Genomic DNA, 17,983 nt, shown 5'->3' with positions numbered 1-17,983 from the left:
ACCTAGGTCGGTTGCTAGGAAACAGGGTTAAGGGATTAAGGCTGGAGTAAAAGAGGAACCAAACTAAGGTTTTTAGCACAGCACTGAAGGGCCGATACCACCCTGCCTGTAGGCGATTGATCTTTGTTCTTCTGGCTTCTCCTGACAGGGAGTGGCGCTCCCCTGCCTATTTTTGTAACTCCCCGCCGGGAGTGACATTTCCGGCTAGCAAATGGCCAAGCAGCTGAATCTTTGCAGCTTCCCACAATGTTTCATGCATTTTAGCCACAATTCTGTAAAGTAAGTACACAATATACACTTACAGATAATAAAACATGATCTTGTCTCAAGTCCTAAAGCTAGAGCTAGTAAACCATGGAGCCAACATTCAGATCCAGAGCATTCTTGGTTACCAAAGTCCATGTTCTTAACCAGCAGACAATATTGCCTATAAAAACCAAAACACTTTAGGGGTCCCATTTCATACCTTGAAGGTAATTTTCTTTATGGTTCATCTAGAAAAATAAGGTAGCCAGGAATATTCTGACAAAGGAATTATGAAGGAGGAGTTGCCTTACTAGACAATGAAGTATAGTATGAGACTACATTGTTTGAAATAGATTAAGTCTGACATAAGAGACAATTGGGTAGAGTAGGAAAAAATTTAGGAATACTCCCAAGTGCAAGGGAGATTTATTCTATGATACGGGCACATTTTTTTTCTTTTATAGTTTATTGTCAAGTTGGTTTCCATATAACACCCAGTGCTCATCCCAGCAGGTGCCCTCTCCCATGCCCATCACCCCTGTTCCCCTCTCCCCAACCCCCATCAACCCACGGGTGTTCTCAGTATTTAAGAATCTCTAATGGGTTGCCTTTCTCTCTCTCCATAACTGTTTTTCCCCTTCCCCTCCCACATGGTCCTCTGTTAAGTTTCTCCTGTTCGACATATGAATGAAAACATTGGTATATGTCCTTCTCTGCCTTACTTATTTCACTTAGCATAAAACCCTTGAGGTCCATCCACATTGCTACAAATGGCCGGATTTCATTCTTTCTTGTTGCCATGTAGTATTCCATTGTACACACAAACCACATCTTCTTGGTCCATTCATCACTTGATGGACATTTAGGCTCTTTCCATGATTTTGCTATTGTTGAAAGTGCAGCTATGAACATTGGGGTACATGTGTCCCTTTATGGATCAGCACTTCTAGAAATTCTGTAAATCTCTAGCATTACTATTGCTATTGCCAGGTCATAGGGGAGTTCTATTGTTAATTTTTTGAGGAACCTCCACACTTTTCCAGAGCAGCTGCACCAGTTTACATTCTCACCAACAGTGTAGGAGGCAGGCACATTTTTAAAAATTTATTTATTTTGAGAGAGAGAGAGCAAGCAAGCATTTGTAGGGGTATGGCAGAGAAAGAGGGTGAGAGACTCCCAAGCTGGCTCCTACTGTCAGTGTGGACCTGGATGCCGGGCTTGATTCCACAAACCATGGGATCATGACCTGACCTGAAACCAAGAGTTGCATGTTTAATCAGCTGAGCCACACAGACATCCCAAAAATGGCACGTTTTTAATCATTAAAGAGAGGAGATGATTTTATGCATGACATTAGGAAAAGTGGCTTGCCATCATCTCTCCTTATCCAAAAAATAAAAAGACTGTATGTCTCACATGTTCATCTCCACAAATGATAACAGGTTAATTGTTAATTGTTCTAAATTAGGAACAAAATGCAAATTAGGAATAATGTGCCTTCCTCACTGCCTTATTGAGTTTGGTATAAGTATGTGGGGCAGAGGTCAAAGAAAATTTTTCTTGACATTTGAGGGAATCAGAGAGTAGAAAAAATACTCATGTGACTGACTTCCAGCTAGAGCTTACACAAGCACCCTGTATCAATAGATAAGGGCCAGTAGGTATGACAACAAACTATACTAAAGTATAAGAGGATACAGTTAGCCAGTTAGGAGCCTGAATCAAAGATCAAAGATCAAATTTGTGACTATACGATTTATACCTGTTCTTAAACATGCCAGAACCATAAAGGAAAAGAGAAATAAATTTAACTAATAGAACTTTCTTGCATGGAAAAAATACTCTAAACAAAATCAGAAGTCAAACTTCAGGAAAATACTTGGAAAATTTATTACATGGGGCCAATTTCCTTAATATTAGAAAGGAAATAATCTATAAACCTCCAGAAAGAAATGCACTTTTGAAAATGAGCAAACCACAGCAAAATTTAAGAAAAACTTAATTATCAATATAAAGAAATTAACCTAAAATAACTAGATGGATGATTTAAAAATTTTAAAGGGTCATTAAGATACTGCAAGCAATGTGTTGTTGGTACCCCAAATGCTTTTTGAGGACTTTCATTTGCAGTTTTCCTACAGATGCTTTCACCAGTCCACAAAGATGGGTTGTATATAACAGTACAGGAATGATTTTTGTATCATTCAGGGAAAAGGGTAGGCGTTTATGTTGTTTCCAGGGTTTTGTTTTGTTTTGTTTTTCTCCCTATCAATTAGTGTCTGGTTAAATAAGTTATGATACATCCATATAGTGGAATACAATGCAGCTCTTGCAAAAATTATAGAAGTGTCAGTGTAGAAAGACCTCCAGGATAGATCAAGTGAACCAGTGCCATAGGAATAAAGCTCTGTATGTTGCATAGGAGAATTCTATCTGAATTTTAAATTTTATCTGAATCTTATCTGAATATTAAAAATTAGTTTAATGAAATGTTTACCAAAATTCAGTGATAATACATGGGCTAGGTGAGAACAAATATTTTTATGGCAGCTGGCGGTATCACAAACTGTAAAATCTTTCTGTGTGGTGACTAAATCAAAGCATATTTTGAGTACCTGTTAAATGCTATATGCTAAACATTTTAGGCACATTTATCTTACTCAAATCTCCAACCAAACCTGTAAAGTAGATTATTTTTCTCTTACTGTAGGAAACAGATTTAGAAGACTAAAGTGTCTTTCCAGGAATCACAGACTCTGAAGCCTATGCTTTCAATCCCTGTACTCTCTTATGATTCAAAAAGGGGTCTGGAAATTCATAAGAGGTTATAGAGACAAAAGACTGGGTTTGAATGTGTCCATTTCATCAACTAAGAATGGAGATAATAATCTCTGTCCTTTTAAAAGATATTAGTTGATGCATATGAAGTATTTTTCCAAATTTTTGAAGCATTATATGAAAAGGAGATTAGAGTAATTTTTTATCCATAGCTTGCTTTCTTCACACAAATTTAAATGTTTTAACCCTTTTTCTTTGAATTTCATTTGTAAAATGCAAACTTCAACAGTTGAGTCATTTTTTGGAATCTTCTGTATAATATAACTCAATTTCAGTGTAGTACCTTTCTTAAATTGAGAAAGTATATAGTGTAACAAAACCTTGTTTCTACTTAATATGTTTTTACCACTAACTATTGTTAGCATCCTTTCAAGGCTACTAAAATCTTCTATTTTTATTATTTTTTTAATGTTTCTTTTTGAACAAGAGAGAACGAGAGAGAGCATGTGTGCAAGTGGGGGAGGGCAGAGAGAGAGGGAGACACAGAATCCATCCGTAGCAGGCCCCAGGCTCTGAGCTGTCAGCACAGAGCCCAATGTGGGGCTTGAATCCACTAACCATGAGATCATGATGCTTAACCAACTGTGCCACCCAGAAGTCCCTAAAATACCTTATTTTTAAAATAAATAAAAACCTTTTCATAATGTATACATTTTGTTTGCTATTTTTAAATACATAAACTTACCTATTTTTTCCTCTTTTAGGAACACCATCTTCAGCGGGCTATTTCAGCACAGCAGGTGTATGGCGAGAAGAGGGATAATATGGTCATACCAGTCCCAGAGGCAGAAAGTAATATTGCTTACTATGAGTCTATATATCCTGGGGAATTTAAGATGCCAAAGCAGCTCATTCACATACAGCGTAAGTAATTACTTTTTTAATAATTATATTTCCTATTTATCTGCTGAGCTCGACACATTTTTACTTTTATCTGTTCAAGGCCTTCTTTGGTACCCATTTCATTGACAACAGCTTAGAAAGTTACTAGAAATGATTTTCAACTTATTTATTTGTTTATTTGAGAAGGTGCAAGTGAGTAAGGGACAGAGAGAGAGAGAGAGAATCCCATGGGCAGAGAGAGAGAGAGAAGTTGGGCTCACCGGGGCTTGGGCTCACCCAGCGCAGAGCTCGAACTCACAAACTGTGAGATCATGACCTGAGCCAAAGTCGGATGGTTAATGACTGAGCCACCCAGGCACCCATTTTCACCTTTTAAAATTGAGATTTCTACCTGACAAAAAAAGATGGCATTTTCATCCAAAGTTTTTAGTTTCATCTCAACATGTGATCTTATGCTACTTTAGGATAAAGAATATACCTCAGATATGGAAATGGTTTTCTTACTGTTGAGAAATAGTTATGTGAGTAGCCTTAAAGAACTCCTTAGTATAAGTCAGGAATCAGCAAACTTTTTCTGTAAAGGGTCAGATAGTATATATCTTAGCTTTTTGGAATCATTTAGTCTGTCACAACTGTTTGGCTGTACTGCTGAAAGGCAGAATCAACAATAGACAATACATAAACAAATGGGCATAGCTGTATTTCATTTAAACTTAATTGACAAAAACAGATGGCAACCCAGTATGGCCCTTGGACCAATATATTGCCAAAATCTGATCTATGATTCTATTTACTTTTTAAAATTTAGTGAGTTTTGAGGGGCTGTTTTAATTTGAGAGAGAGAGAGAGCTCACAAGCTGGGGAGAGGGGGAGAGACAGAGATGGGGCAGGGGCTGGGAATATTGTAAGTGGGCTCCATGCTGAGCAGGCTCGATCCCACAATCCTGGGATCATACCTGAGCCAAAATCAAGAGTCCCATACTCAAATGACTGAGCCACCCAGGCAGGCCTAAATTTAGTATTCTAATTCATATCTTGTTTCACGTTATAGTGATAAGTTCTTCATTAGCAATAACCCTTTGATAGCCATCACATATGATGATCTTATGAGATCTTGTAAATTTAAGAGACTAAATTTCATTTACTCAGTCCCAAGTAGTTGACAACTTTAAAACATAGTTGAAAGTTTACTTAGGTAAAATTTGTACAGCTTTCATTGTTACATTGTTGACATTTATGATTAAGAGGTTTTTCCAGCAACATGTCCAAACTTTTTTTTTTTCTGTCTAAGCCTTTTTTCAGGACCATATGAATATGTGATGTTTTTAGAATAATCACTTAAAATTATTTTTTTCGTTTAGCCTTTCCTCTGTGTGATCATTTCTGTCCAAATTTTATGAGACTGACGTGCTACCTACTGCGCTAACGAGGCACCTGGTTTTCTGTCCAAATTTTAAACATTTATTTTACTATTTCTTAAATGTGAGAAACCAAAAAAACCCCAAAAAAACTATAGTGTCTATATCAGCTCTTAGCAGCACTATATTGGCATTTGATGTATTTTTTATTAAATTTTTCTTATTGTTTATTTTTGAGAGAGAGAGAGAGAGTGGGAACCGGGAGGGGCAGAGAGAGAGGGTGACACAGGATCGGAAGCAGGCTCCAGGCTCTGAGCTGTCAGCACTGAGCCTGATGTGGGACTTGGGACCCACAAACTGAGATCATGACCTGAGCCGAAGTCGGAGGCTCAACCGACTGAGCCACCCTGGTGCCCCAGCATTTGCTGTTTTTAACTTGATGTTAATTCTAACCTATATGTAACCTCATTGATTTCCTTTAGGAAAAAAAAATTTTTTTTCCAGTTTACTAAAGGTTACTTTGCAGTGAACCAAATAAGTGGCATGTGCTTTCTTGCTCAGTCACATGTTTATTTTATATTTATGACACAGACATTTTGACCAAATCTGATTAATATTAGAACCTAAAAATTAGTTCTCTGAAAAACATGGCACATATGTTAAATAGGACCACATTGTATTCCACAGCCACAGGTAATACTATATGAATGCATGTGTTTGGGTTAAAGCAGGATTAAGTAAGATAAAATTATATTAAGTAATTCACATGATCATTGCTATCAGAAAAAAAATTTGGAATGCATATTTTACAAGTAGATGGGTCACTGATGACCAAAACGTGTAAAACACATTTTACTGGTAACAAGTTGAGTAAATTATGGTCAGAAGAGTCAAAAGGTGCAATATTTATAAAGGAATTTACTTTGCTATTATTGTAATCAAATAATAATAATAATAAAATGGCAGCAGGATTGTAGCTTATTTGGGAAGAACATTTTTTAATCAGTACAAATTTGAAGTATATTGTCTCTGGAAAGATGAATACACATTGGAATATTAATCAAGACAGTCTGCTAATTGGTGTTGGCTGCCATTGAATTTCTTTTAACATTTTGTTTTGAATAATTATAAATTCACAGGATAATACATGTAGTGTTAGATACTTCAGTCAAGATACTCAACTATATCATCCCCACAGGATTATATATTGTTACTCCTTTATAGTCAAACCTAGCCCCTGGCAACCACTAATATCTCTATCTCTATAATTATGTTAGTTCATGAATGTAACATAAACAGAATCATGCAGTGTATGTCCTTTAGAGACTGGCTTTTTTCCTGTAGCATATATCCTTGGAGTTCATCCAACTTGTTTCATGTGTCATAGTTCCTTTCTTCTTATTGGCAAGCAGTAGTGCATAATATGTATGTACCACAGTTTGTGTAGCCATTGACCCAATGAAAGACATTTGTGTAGTTTCCAGGTTTTGACTATTAAAAAAGCTGCTGTAAACATTGATCTGTAGGGTTTTTTGTGAACTCCGAGGATAAATACCTGAGTGCAGTTGCCGGGTCCATTTTTAGTTTGACAAGAACTTCCACAGTATTTCCCAAAGTATCTTTCCCATGTTACGTTATCAGCAGAGGTATTTGTGTGATCCAGTTTCTCCTGTATTCTTGTCAGCATTTGGGGTTATCACTTTTTTATTCTAATGATTCTAATAGGTATGCATTGATATCTCATTACACTTTAAGTTTGTATTTCTCTAAGTAGCTAATACATTAAAAACCTTTTTATGTGTTTATTTGCCTTCTGTATATCCTCTTTGGTGAAATGATTATGTGTTTACCTGTTTTCTAATTAGATTGTTTTAACATTGAGTTTGAGAATTGTTTTATTTATATATTCTAGACACAAAGTCTTTGTCATATATGTGATTTAGATATTTTCTCCCAGTATATAATTTGTCTTTTTCTTAACCAAGTCTTGTCATTGAAAAAAAGGTTTTAATTTTGATGAGATCAAATTTAATCAATTACATATAAGTGTATGATCAGTTTTGAGTGTGTGAGGTTTAGGTCAAGGGGTTTTTTTGTTTGGGCTTTGTTTTGGTTTTACTTCTGGATATACATTTGCTCCAGCATCATATATTGAAAAAACCATCCCTCTTCCATTGGATTACTTTTGCTTCTTGGCCAAAAAGTAAGCAAATTGACTTGGATCTGTTTCTGGGTTCTCTCTTCTACTGATTTCTTTTTATTCCAAGATGATACCACCATTTAGATTACTGTAGCTCTGTGATAACCCTTAATATCAGAAAGAGTCATTCTTTCTTTATTTTTCTTTTTGTAAATTATTTTGGGTATTCTAGGGCCTTCAATAGGCTTGTCTGTATCTGCACGGAAACTTGCTAAGATTTTGATGGGAATTAAATTAAACCTCTAGATCAGTATAGGGAGGAGAATTGACGTCTTTACTATGTTGAGTCTTCAGTTCATGACCACAGTATGACTTGGTTCTTTAATTTCTTTCAATGATACTTCATAATTTTCATCATATAGATCCTGTACACATTTCTTTGTTATTTAAAAAAAATTAACAATTATTTATTTATTTTTGAGAGAGAGAGCTGAGAAGGGGTAGAGAAAGAATCCCAAGCAGGCTCCATGCTGCCAGGACAGAGACTGACATGGGGCTCGAACTCATGAACCATGAGATCATGACCTGAGCCGAAATCAAGAGTCAGTGCTTAACTGAGCCACCCAGGCACCCTAGATCCAGTACCCATTTCTTTAGATTTATACCTGAGTGTTTTATTTTCTTTGGAGCAATTCACCATGATATTGCACTTTTGATTGACTTCCACTTGTTCATTGTCAGTATACAGAAATGCAGGTGAATTTGTCTTATGTACAAGGGCCTTAATTGAAATTGCTTATTAATTCTAGTAAATGCAGATTCTTTGGGATTTTCTACATAGAAGATTACACTATAGTCTACAAATAGAGACAGTTTTAGGTTTTCTTTTCAATCTGTCTTTAATTTATCTTTCTTGCATTAGTATAGTGGCTAAAACTTCAATACTGTGTCAAAATATGTCGTGAGAGCAGACATCCTTGCCTTGTTCCTGATCTTAGAAGGAAATAATTAAGTCTCTGACCATTAAGTATTACATTACATGTAAATATTTTTTAGTTGCCTAGTTGCCTTTTATGAGATTGTCATATATGTGATTTGGAAATATTTTCTCTCAGTGTATGTAATATATTTTTTCATCCTCTTAACAGAGGCTTTCACAGAGCAAAAGATATTTTTCTGAGATCCAGTTTATTAGTTTTACTCTTATGGATCATGATTTTTATTTCTAGTGTACTGAGAGTTTTTATCATGAATCAGTGTTGAATTTTGTCATACTTTTTCTACATCAATGGAAAGCATCATATGATTTTTCTTCTTTAGCCTGTTGAGGTGATAAGATACACTGGTTGATTTTCACTTTGAACCATACCTGGAGTAAGTCCCACTTGGCTGTTGTGTATTTTTTTTTCCATACCTTGTTGGGTAGGGTTTGCTAAAAATTTAATTGGGGAGTTTTGCCTCTAGGTTTATGAGAGATAATGTTTGGCTGTGTATGTGTGTTGTGTGTGTGTGTGTGTGTGTGTGTGTGTGTGTGCGCGCGCGTGCGCCACGTGCACATGCTTTGCCTTGTTTGTCTTTCTTTAAATCTTTTTTTTAATATTCATTTTTGAGAGAGAGAGTGGGGGGGGGCGGGGGAAGAAGGGGCAGAGAGTGGACGGGAGACAAAAGAATTCCAAGTCCTCTCTGCCCGACAGCAGTGAGCCCACTGCAGGGTTCAAACTCAACTGTGAGATCATGACGTAACCTGAGGTCGCACACTCAACCACCCAGGCACCCCTGCCTTGTTTGGTTTTGGTGTCAGAGTAATAGTAGCTTCATAAAACAGGTTGGAAAGAGTTCTCTCTTACTCTGTTTTCTGGAAGAAATTATATAAGATTTATGTTAATTCTTTAAAACTTGGTATTGGCTTTTAATATAGTACAATAAAAATAATTATGGTATCAATTTCTGTAAAGTTAAATTGAATTTTGACTGTGAGGTGGTCTAGTGAATTACTTCTGAAGGGTACCTTACTTTTAATTACATATATGGACTGGTGTAGTTGAGTTCCCCTAATTCCTGTTTTGTGAAGCTCTCAAGCAAGTGTTACACAAACTCTTCTGGGGAGTGGTGTTTTCAATGTTTTTGTTTGTTTATTTTTGAGAAAGTGCCAGCAGGGGAGGGGCAGAGCGGGAGACACAGATTCGAAGCAGGCTATGGGCTCTCCGCTGTCAACACAGAGCCCAGTGCGGGGCTCAAACTCACGAACTGCAAAATCATGACCTGAGCCGAGGTTGTATGCTTAACCAAGTGAGCCACCCAGGTGCCCCACTTCTTAGAGTTTTTAAGGTGATAATTAGTATTTCCCAAGAAAGCAATGGTCAAACATGTTTAAGAATGATTACATATTATATTCCCCTATCATAATACTTATTATCATATTTAAGGACTCTGGGAGTCTGTGGCTAAAAAAAAAAAAGCTTATTTTATCCTACCATTTTCCATTTGTGTGTTTGATATGTGTTATCTGTTAACATTTCTTTGAACATTAGTTTGGGAAAGTTCAACTCTATCCTTATCTTCGACTGACTAAGCAAGAAATCATAATTTTCTCCCTTTTATCCAAGTTGGAGCTCTGAAGGAAAAAACCCATACTAAAACCATTATCCCCTTTAGACTTTACATACTTTGTAAGCTCTTCACTGAGTGCTGGCTACTCAACATCTCTTGATCCAAATCATATAATGTTGTTTCTCTTTTAATTAGTGACCTGCAGAGTTTCTGGATTCCACAGCTAGGGACTTCTTTCCTATTTATACTGGAAGAAAGGACAAAACAGCTCTGACCAGAATGAATAGACAGGAACAACTCTCTCTCCCCCTTCCTTTTGCATTTGGGTCTCAAGACTCTCCTGTTAATCCTGAAACTTTTTTAAAAAAACTTTATTTTAGAGAGCGAGCATGAGCGTAAGCAGTGGAGAAGGTCAAAGGGAGAGATGGGGGAATCTTAAACAGATTCCATGCACAGCACAGAACTTGACCCAGGACTTGATCTTACTGTCCTGGGATCATGACCTGAGCCGAAATCAAGAGTTCGCTACTCAACCAACTGAACCACCCAGGCACCCCAAAGGAAACCTCTTTTTAAAGAGTAGCCTTTATGTACATTTATATATGTATATATACATATATTTAGATGCATATATTTATAGCTTTGTCCAATGGAAAAGCCAAGAAACAAGATTAAAGCAATGGAATAATGAAGCATAACAATGAATTATAAAGCATTAAAAAATGTAGGAATTCATGAATCCATACTAATTATTAAAAATGGTAAAGAGTATTCTCTTGTATAAAGCCAAAAGCTGAGAATGATATACTGTGAAGAAAGTGTTGGCATTATAAAGTCATTTTGCAGTTATCATGGTCAAGATTGAATCATGTAAGAATCATCAGTGTGTTCTCAATAGAAAAGGAAATTTTGAAAAGGAGCAGGATATTTGCATGGTCTTAAGCTCTTCCTACCAATCGCTTATTAGTTACAAGAGAGGGGGGAAAAGCAAACAGTAGTTATGCAGTGGAATAATTGGTTAATTTCTTGACTGATGAAAAATAACATCACTTATGAGGAACAGATGAACATTGCTTCTAGATGTGATACCCTGAGAAGGATTAAGAAAGTTGAGTATGCAGCATGCCATCTGAGAGTGCATAATCTATTCACGATAGGAATAAGAAGAAGAAAGGTTCTGGGGAAAGGGATGTATTCTCAAAAATATTAGTGTCTTAAAAGACAAAGAGTATGGCAATGTTCCAGATTAAAGGAAGCCAAAGAGACAGTAACAAAAATAATACCTGATCCTAGACTGGTCCTATGCTGGATCAGCTGGCAAAATTGGAATATAGTCAGGAAATTAGATTGTTTTTTGAGTATAAATTTATGAGGTTGATGACTATACTGTGATTATATAAAAGACTCTAAGGAAATGCAGTCTGAAGTGTTTGGCACTAAAGAGCAATTGTGAATGTTATTTACTCTCCAGTGTCCTCAAAAATAAAGTATGTATGTTTATGTAAATCGATATAAAATAGAGAATGCATGCAAATGATAAATAATAAAATTTAACAGTAGGTGAATCTGGGAAAGGATATGCAGCTATTCCTTGTACTGTTTTCATGTTGCAATTTTTAGAAGTGTGAATTTCTAAATGAAAAGGTTTTTTTTTTTAAATAGATCTTTGTAGAACCTACTTTTTAAATCACCTCTCAGCATGGATATATCCTGTCTTTATGGCCCAGTGCTGAACGATTGCATTTTCTCCTTCCTTTGTCTTCCTCCCCATCCCCCTGCAACACTCTGTCTTCCCCCATTTTTTTGCTGGTACTACGTTCTAACATATAAAATCAACCATAGAACTTTATCAAAAAGGATTTTGTATCTGTGATTTAAATCTTTCAAATCTGGGATTCTCTATTCATTCTCCTCAAGTACATTCTAGAAGTGACTCTAAGCTCTGTACAAATATAAAGAAGTTGAAGATTTTGATGGTCTAGCTTATCAATAATAGCTTTGTTTTCTTAGGTCTGAGGCAAAGATGCTCAGCATTTATTTCAAGAACTTTGCAAATTGATACTACCAATCATTGAGGGTTAGTGCTTGAGTTGAAACCCATTTACCATTCCTGGTCTGACAGTGTTTCCTGAACCTTGGATGATGGGCCTTCTTTTTAATCAGCAATTACATTCTGTTTCTAATCCACAATTTGTGCTGTTTGATGGACTCAAATATCCTTTCACTATTTGCCTCTTTTAGTTTTATTTTTTATTTTATTTTAATTTTTAGTTTATTTATTTGGAGAGAGAGAAAGAGAGTAGGCATGCACATGCAAATGGGGGAATAGTAGAGAGAGAGTGAGAAGGAGAAGGAAAAAGAGAATCCCAAGCAGGCTCTACACCCATCATGGAGCCCGATACAGGGCTCGATCCCATGACCATGAGATCATGACCCAAGCTGAAATCGAGAGTTGGACACTTAACCAACTGAGCCACCCAGGCGCCCCTGCTCTTGTATTTTTAAAATGCTATTTGGTGTTATGGTCTGATCCATATATGCCATTTGTTACATAAACATTTATATACATTTCATTTCTATTACTTGACTCTAAGCATGAGACTATGATTTGTACTACTTTGTATCTCCTTTAAAAATAATCAATTTATATGTAGTCTTTATGTTCTTGCTTAGATTTATTTCTACTGCATTTCTTCTCCATCTGTGTATTTTGTTGAACCAAACATAATCTGGATTTATCCCTATCAAAATATTTTAAAAGGAGTTAACCTCTACAGTATGGCTCCTATTTTTAAGCAGTTACTGGCTAGCTAGGTCTCATTTTAATTGACAACTTAATTATAAGATGCAATCCATTTGCCTGTATCTCTGCAGACCCTGTTTTCTATTTTGAACAAACTCAAGAACATGGCCCAGAAAGTTTGAAGATACTCCTATTTTTAGGACCATGATAAATACATTATATCTTCATCAGCTGCAGTTGAGCTATCATTTGGAAGTGGCAGGTTTGGCCAAATTACATGTTAATCATTGGCTCTGGGTTTTTTGGTCAAATGAAATCCTAAAGTGAATTTCTACATGTTAGCATTTTTCTAAGGCTTTAATATTTTTATGTCTGAACAAGATTTGGTTCTCCTTACATTTTAAGATCTTACATGTGTTTGCACCAACTATAAAAGGAAAGTCTCTTGGAAAGGCAAGGCAATTTAACCATCAGATACTTGTTAACTTCTGTGAAAGACACAGAAGGACAGGGATCTTTCTTTCCAGTCTTGATTTCCTTCTTCCATATGTTGGATGTAACTTGTCATTCGTGATATAATGTATGTCAGATATATTTTGATAATGCAATAATGAAATGATAGATGGGTTTGTCTCATTTTTGTGGATAATTAAGTTTGGTAAGTGTGATTTGATCTGAAAAATTATTTTACAGTGGAGGATGCCAAAGTAATATGTAAAGGAGACCCTAAAAATATATAAAATATACCCTTAAGAAGCAGAACATTGTTGGTTGGTCCCTATCAGTTTGGCTCTCTGTATTATCAGGATCACCACTTTTTAATAGAACTTTTAGTGATGATGGAAATATCTTATAATCTGTGCTTTCAGGTATAGCACTAGCCACATATATGTAGCTATTCAGTACCTGAAATGTGGCTAATGTGACTAAGGTACTAGATTTTTTAATTTAATCTTATTAATTTAAATTGGCTAGTGGTTATCCTATTGAATAATATAGCTATGGATTGTTTTGGTTAGGGACCCAACAAAACAAGTATTTTTAATCTAACTGTATAATCTACTTCAGGATCTCTAAAAGCTCTGTTTATATAGCAGTAACAAACAGAAATAGATCATGGGAAGTCATGGGGAGACCAATGGTTATAAGAAACATGGGTGCAGAGATGTTAATGTATAGAGTTTGGGGTGTTTTGGGTTTTTTAAAAATTTTTTAGAGAGCACTTGTGAGCAGGGGAAGAGCAGAGAGAGAGAGAGGGAGACAGAGAATCCCAAGTGGGCTTCAGGCTCAGTATGGCGCCCAATGCAGGGCTCAGTCTCACAAACCATGAGATCATGACCTGAGCCTAAATCAAGAGTCAGTCAACCAACTGAGCCATCCAGGCACCCCAATATATAGAGATTTTTAATGAAGGAGTCTAAATATTTTAATTAGGAATGTTACTGAAGCATAATATAGGTCAAAATGGAAAACGAACAATAGTATATAATATGTTCGATTCTACAGATATTTATTGGATTCCTATAGGAATCCAATTCCTATTTTAGACCTGAAACAGGGATGTAGATTTGGAGTAGCCAAAGGATCACCTCTTGTACCTATCATGGATATCACTAATGGATGATATTTTTTCGGGATTCCCCCCCCCCAACTTGAATAGAGTCAGTATCAGTATGCTTTTCAGTAGGGTACAGCAAACAGAGTCGGCATACGAGATGAACATGTTTACTGTCTCTGCACTAGAGGTACAGAAATAAATAAGAAGTCACAATGCCTCCTTTCAAGGAAATCAGTCATATTCTAATATTTATCAAATAGATTATAAAGTATGTGTAGAAAATAGTAAGAAGAAGGGCATTGATCTAGAACAGGAGTTTTTAAGCTTGTTTTAAGCTTGTAATCACAGATTTTAGGGATATTTGAATTGCTTGTGATTTATGCAGAATACTGTATGTTCACACAGTCTTTTTTCTGGGGAGAGGGTTCATAGCTTCTAAAAAAGCTAAAAGTGGCAAGAAACCATTTACTAGTGGGGGGCAGTCAAGGAAGGAATTCCACAGAATTTGATATCAGGTTAGGTTTTGAAAAGATTAAATAGTCGTTTGCAGTCATTTGCTGCGTGGGCAAGCAGGAAATAGCTGATATAAAGACATGAAACAGCATGCTGTATAAAATATATAAAATCTGAGAGGCGCCTGGTTGGTTCACTCAGTAGAGCACACAACTCTTGATTTCAGAGTTGCGAGTTCAAGCCCCACATCAGGTGTAGAGAGTACTTAAAAAAGAAAACACATGAAATTTGCTACATCAAAAAGTACTGATAAGACTGGAGAAACTAGGTCAAAAAGGGCCTCATACAGTCCTAAGGATTTGGATTCTGAGGTGATGAGAAGTTATGGAAGGGAAAGGTGTGAGACATTTTGATATCAACTATTTAATATTTTATTTATATTATTGTCAACCTAGTTGAATATTGGTAAGTAATTGAATGACATTTCATAATATAGTGCAGAGCAGTAGTTCTTGGCCTTTTTTTCAACTCCTAACAAATAGAGAAATACGTCACATTTCTATCACCATGACAGTGACTGTCATAAGGAAACAAACCTTAGCAGACGTGCATTCATTCAGTGAAAGCTATTACTGTTTCTGGCAGTGGCTTCTAACACTTCAGTTTTAAATACCACTCCCTAAGCATTTGGTAAAGTAGTTAAATCTATTAAGTAGGACTTAAATATTCTAGAAACAATCTTAAAGACCTTATCCTTTGATATTATTTCAAATCATATGAAATTGCTGATATTTTATCATTTTAAGCTATAAGATTTTCATATATTAATCTCTTTATGTCCTTAATAATGGGCATCTAGTTTATTTGTTTTTGAGGTCAGTGGAAGGGGTCACATCCATTGTCATTTATGACTTATGTAAGGATAATCTCCTTTCTTAAACTTTAAATATGGGAAACATACATTTCTTATTTCTTTAGAAAATCTAGATCTTGTTTTTATCCAGACATCTGTGAGAGGTTTTTGTCAGTGGATTCACATAGTAAATGATTTCTTATGGTTTCTTCTGTCAGCTTTTAGTTTGGATGCTGAACAGCCTGATTATGATTTGGATTCTGAAGATGAAGTATTTGTGAATAAACTGAAAAAGAAAATGGACATCTGCCCATTGCAATTTGAGGAGATGATTGACCGTCTAGAAAAAGGCAGTGGTCAGCAGGTACAACTTTATTGTATATATAATAAGTGTGTATTTCCATATCTATATAGAAACAGATAATGTTGGGGAAGGGTAAGTGAGCAGACTGCATGAATTCATATCCCATATCCACCCAGTACTAACCTGCATAATCTTGAGTGATATTTTTAAGTTTTTCCATGCCTCATTTCTCCCCCTGTAAAATATACTGAACATGATAAGATTGTTGTGAAAATTAACTAAAATAATGTATATAAAGCATCAGTGACTGACATGTATAACGCACTCTAGGTTTGCTGTTAACTAATTATTGCTGTCATTAAAGTTGGAAGTACTTTTGAACCTTACATATATATTATATGAAAATGACATAATGATTTTACATTTAGCCAGTCAGTCTGCAGGAAGCCAAGCTACTACTAAAAGAAGATGATGAATTAATTAGAGAAGTTTTTGAATACTGGATTAAAAAGAGAAAAAACTGTCGGGGGCCATCTCTTATCCCATCAGTAAAACAAGAGAAACGGGATGGTTCCAGCACAAATGATCCTTATGTGGCTTTTAGAAGACGTACTGAAAAAATGCAGACTCGAAAAGTAAGTGAATTTGGAAAACCTCTTTTGTAATTTCTTTTGATATAAGAAATACTATTTATACTAACAAATATCTCAGTATATGAAGGTGGTATTTTAATTTGTGTTTAAATAGACTTTCTATACAAAATAATGAAAAGTATTAAAGTGAATCAACCTTAGGATTCATTACATAGCTATTAAAGATATATTTTAATGTTAAACTATTTAAAAATCCTATATAAAATTGATCTTGGTGATCCATAGTCCCTTTCAGTTTCTTTAAAATTCTAACTAACCTGTCAAATATATGTATTATATATCAGTAGCTGTGTTCAGAATGCCACTCATTAGAAATGTTATTTGACATTCAAAAAGCAACTTCATATTTGCAGAATCGCAAAAATGATGAAGCCTCTTATGAAAAAATGCTGAAGCTGCGTCGAGATCTGAGTCGGGCTGTTACTATCCTAGAGATGATAAAAAGAAGAGAAAAGAGTAAAAGGGAACTATTGCACTTAACACTGGAAATTATGGAAAAGAGGTAAAGTATACTTTAAGAGCAATACTTCAATAGGAAGTGTACCATTAGCATTTTGTATATTGAGCTATGGAACCAAAGCAGTTAACCCCAGAAGTACCTTTTTTTAATAATAAGTAGAGATTATATAAATGTGTGGTATGATATACATATATGTGTTCCTCTGTTTAGAGGTGACTGGGTTCAGTAAAATTAAAATATACCAAGGGGCACCTGGGTGGCTCAGTTGATTGGGCGTCTGGCTTCAGCTCACTCTTCTCACTCTTCATGGGCTCAAGCCCCATATCGAGCTCTGTGCTGACAACTCAGAGCCTGGAGCCTGCATGGATCCTGTGTCTCCCTCTCTCTCTCTGCCTTGCTTACACTCTTTCTCTCTCTGTCTCTCAAGAATTAAATAAATATTTTTTTTAAAAACTTAAAATATGTCAGGTATATAAGCTTATTGTTTTGTCTTTATTTGAGTTGAGTGCAAGGCTGGGAGGGAGAGAACATTTTCAATCCTATAGCTTCTAATTTACATGGTAAATGGTACTGATTTTTTTTCTCTTCTTTTTAAACACATACTGGATTTTTTTAAATGGAGAAGTATAAAGAAGGGAGGGGGAAAGACCCATAATCTTAACATTCAATCATTCAGGAAGGTACACAATGGAAACTTTGAGCCTTGCTCCCCTATTTCCCAGTCAGTATCTCCAAAGAGAACCACCATTAAATTTCTTACAATTTGTTTCAGGAAAGTTAGTTTTATAGTAAAGCACAAAGCAATTCAAATTAGCAGAAAGTTCCTCAACACCATTTTAGGCATTAATTTCAATATCTCCACCAAGTCTTTCACTAAAATTGGTAAGTTGTAGTTCGAACCTTTTTTTCTTCAGTAGTCATCTATTTATGGTACCAGGATAAAGCTAAAAGCCAAAAACTAAATGGAAGAAACAAAAGGAATTA

At 35.6% G+C, this 17,983-nt stretch overlaps 1 protein-coding gene across 4 annotated transcripts in view; it reads left to right on the top strand.

Moving 5' to 3' along the window:
• The window catches only part of EPC1 (enhancer of polycomb homolog 1), a 93,418-nt gene that overhangs the window by 59,926 nt on the left and 15,509 nt on the right, over positions 1-17,983 (top strand). For 3 of the 4 annotated variants that reach the window (XM_029953692.1, XM_029953691.1, XM_029953690.1), the window contains exons 2-5: positions 3,789-3,948; positions 15,801-15,946; positions 16,315-16,521; positions 16,893-17,041. In XM_029953692.1, the coding sequence (XP_029809552.1) occupies positions 3,789-3,948; positions 15,801-15,946; positions 16,315-16,521; positions 16,893-17,041 (662 nt within the window). Of the gene's footprint in view, positions 1-3,788; positions 3,949-12,876; positions 12,981-15,800; positions 15,947-16,314; positions 16,522-16,892; positions 17,042-17,983 lie in introns of those variants that run through there. The other variant, XM_029953693.1, reaches the window with a different exon arrangement.

The sequence above is a fragment of the Suricata suricatta genome, chromosome 10, assembly GCF_006229205.1.
Source record: "Suricata suricatta isolate VVHF042 chromosome 10, meerkat_22Aug2017_6uvM2_HiC, whole genome shotgun sequence".
Classification (NCBI taxonomy): Eukaryota; Metazoa; Chordata; class Mammalia; order Carnivora; family Herpestidae; genus Suricata; species Suricata suricatta.
Note: the sequence above shows the minus strand (reverse complement) of the source record. Positions and strands in the feature narration are given on the sequence as shown.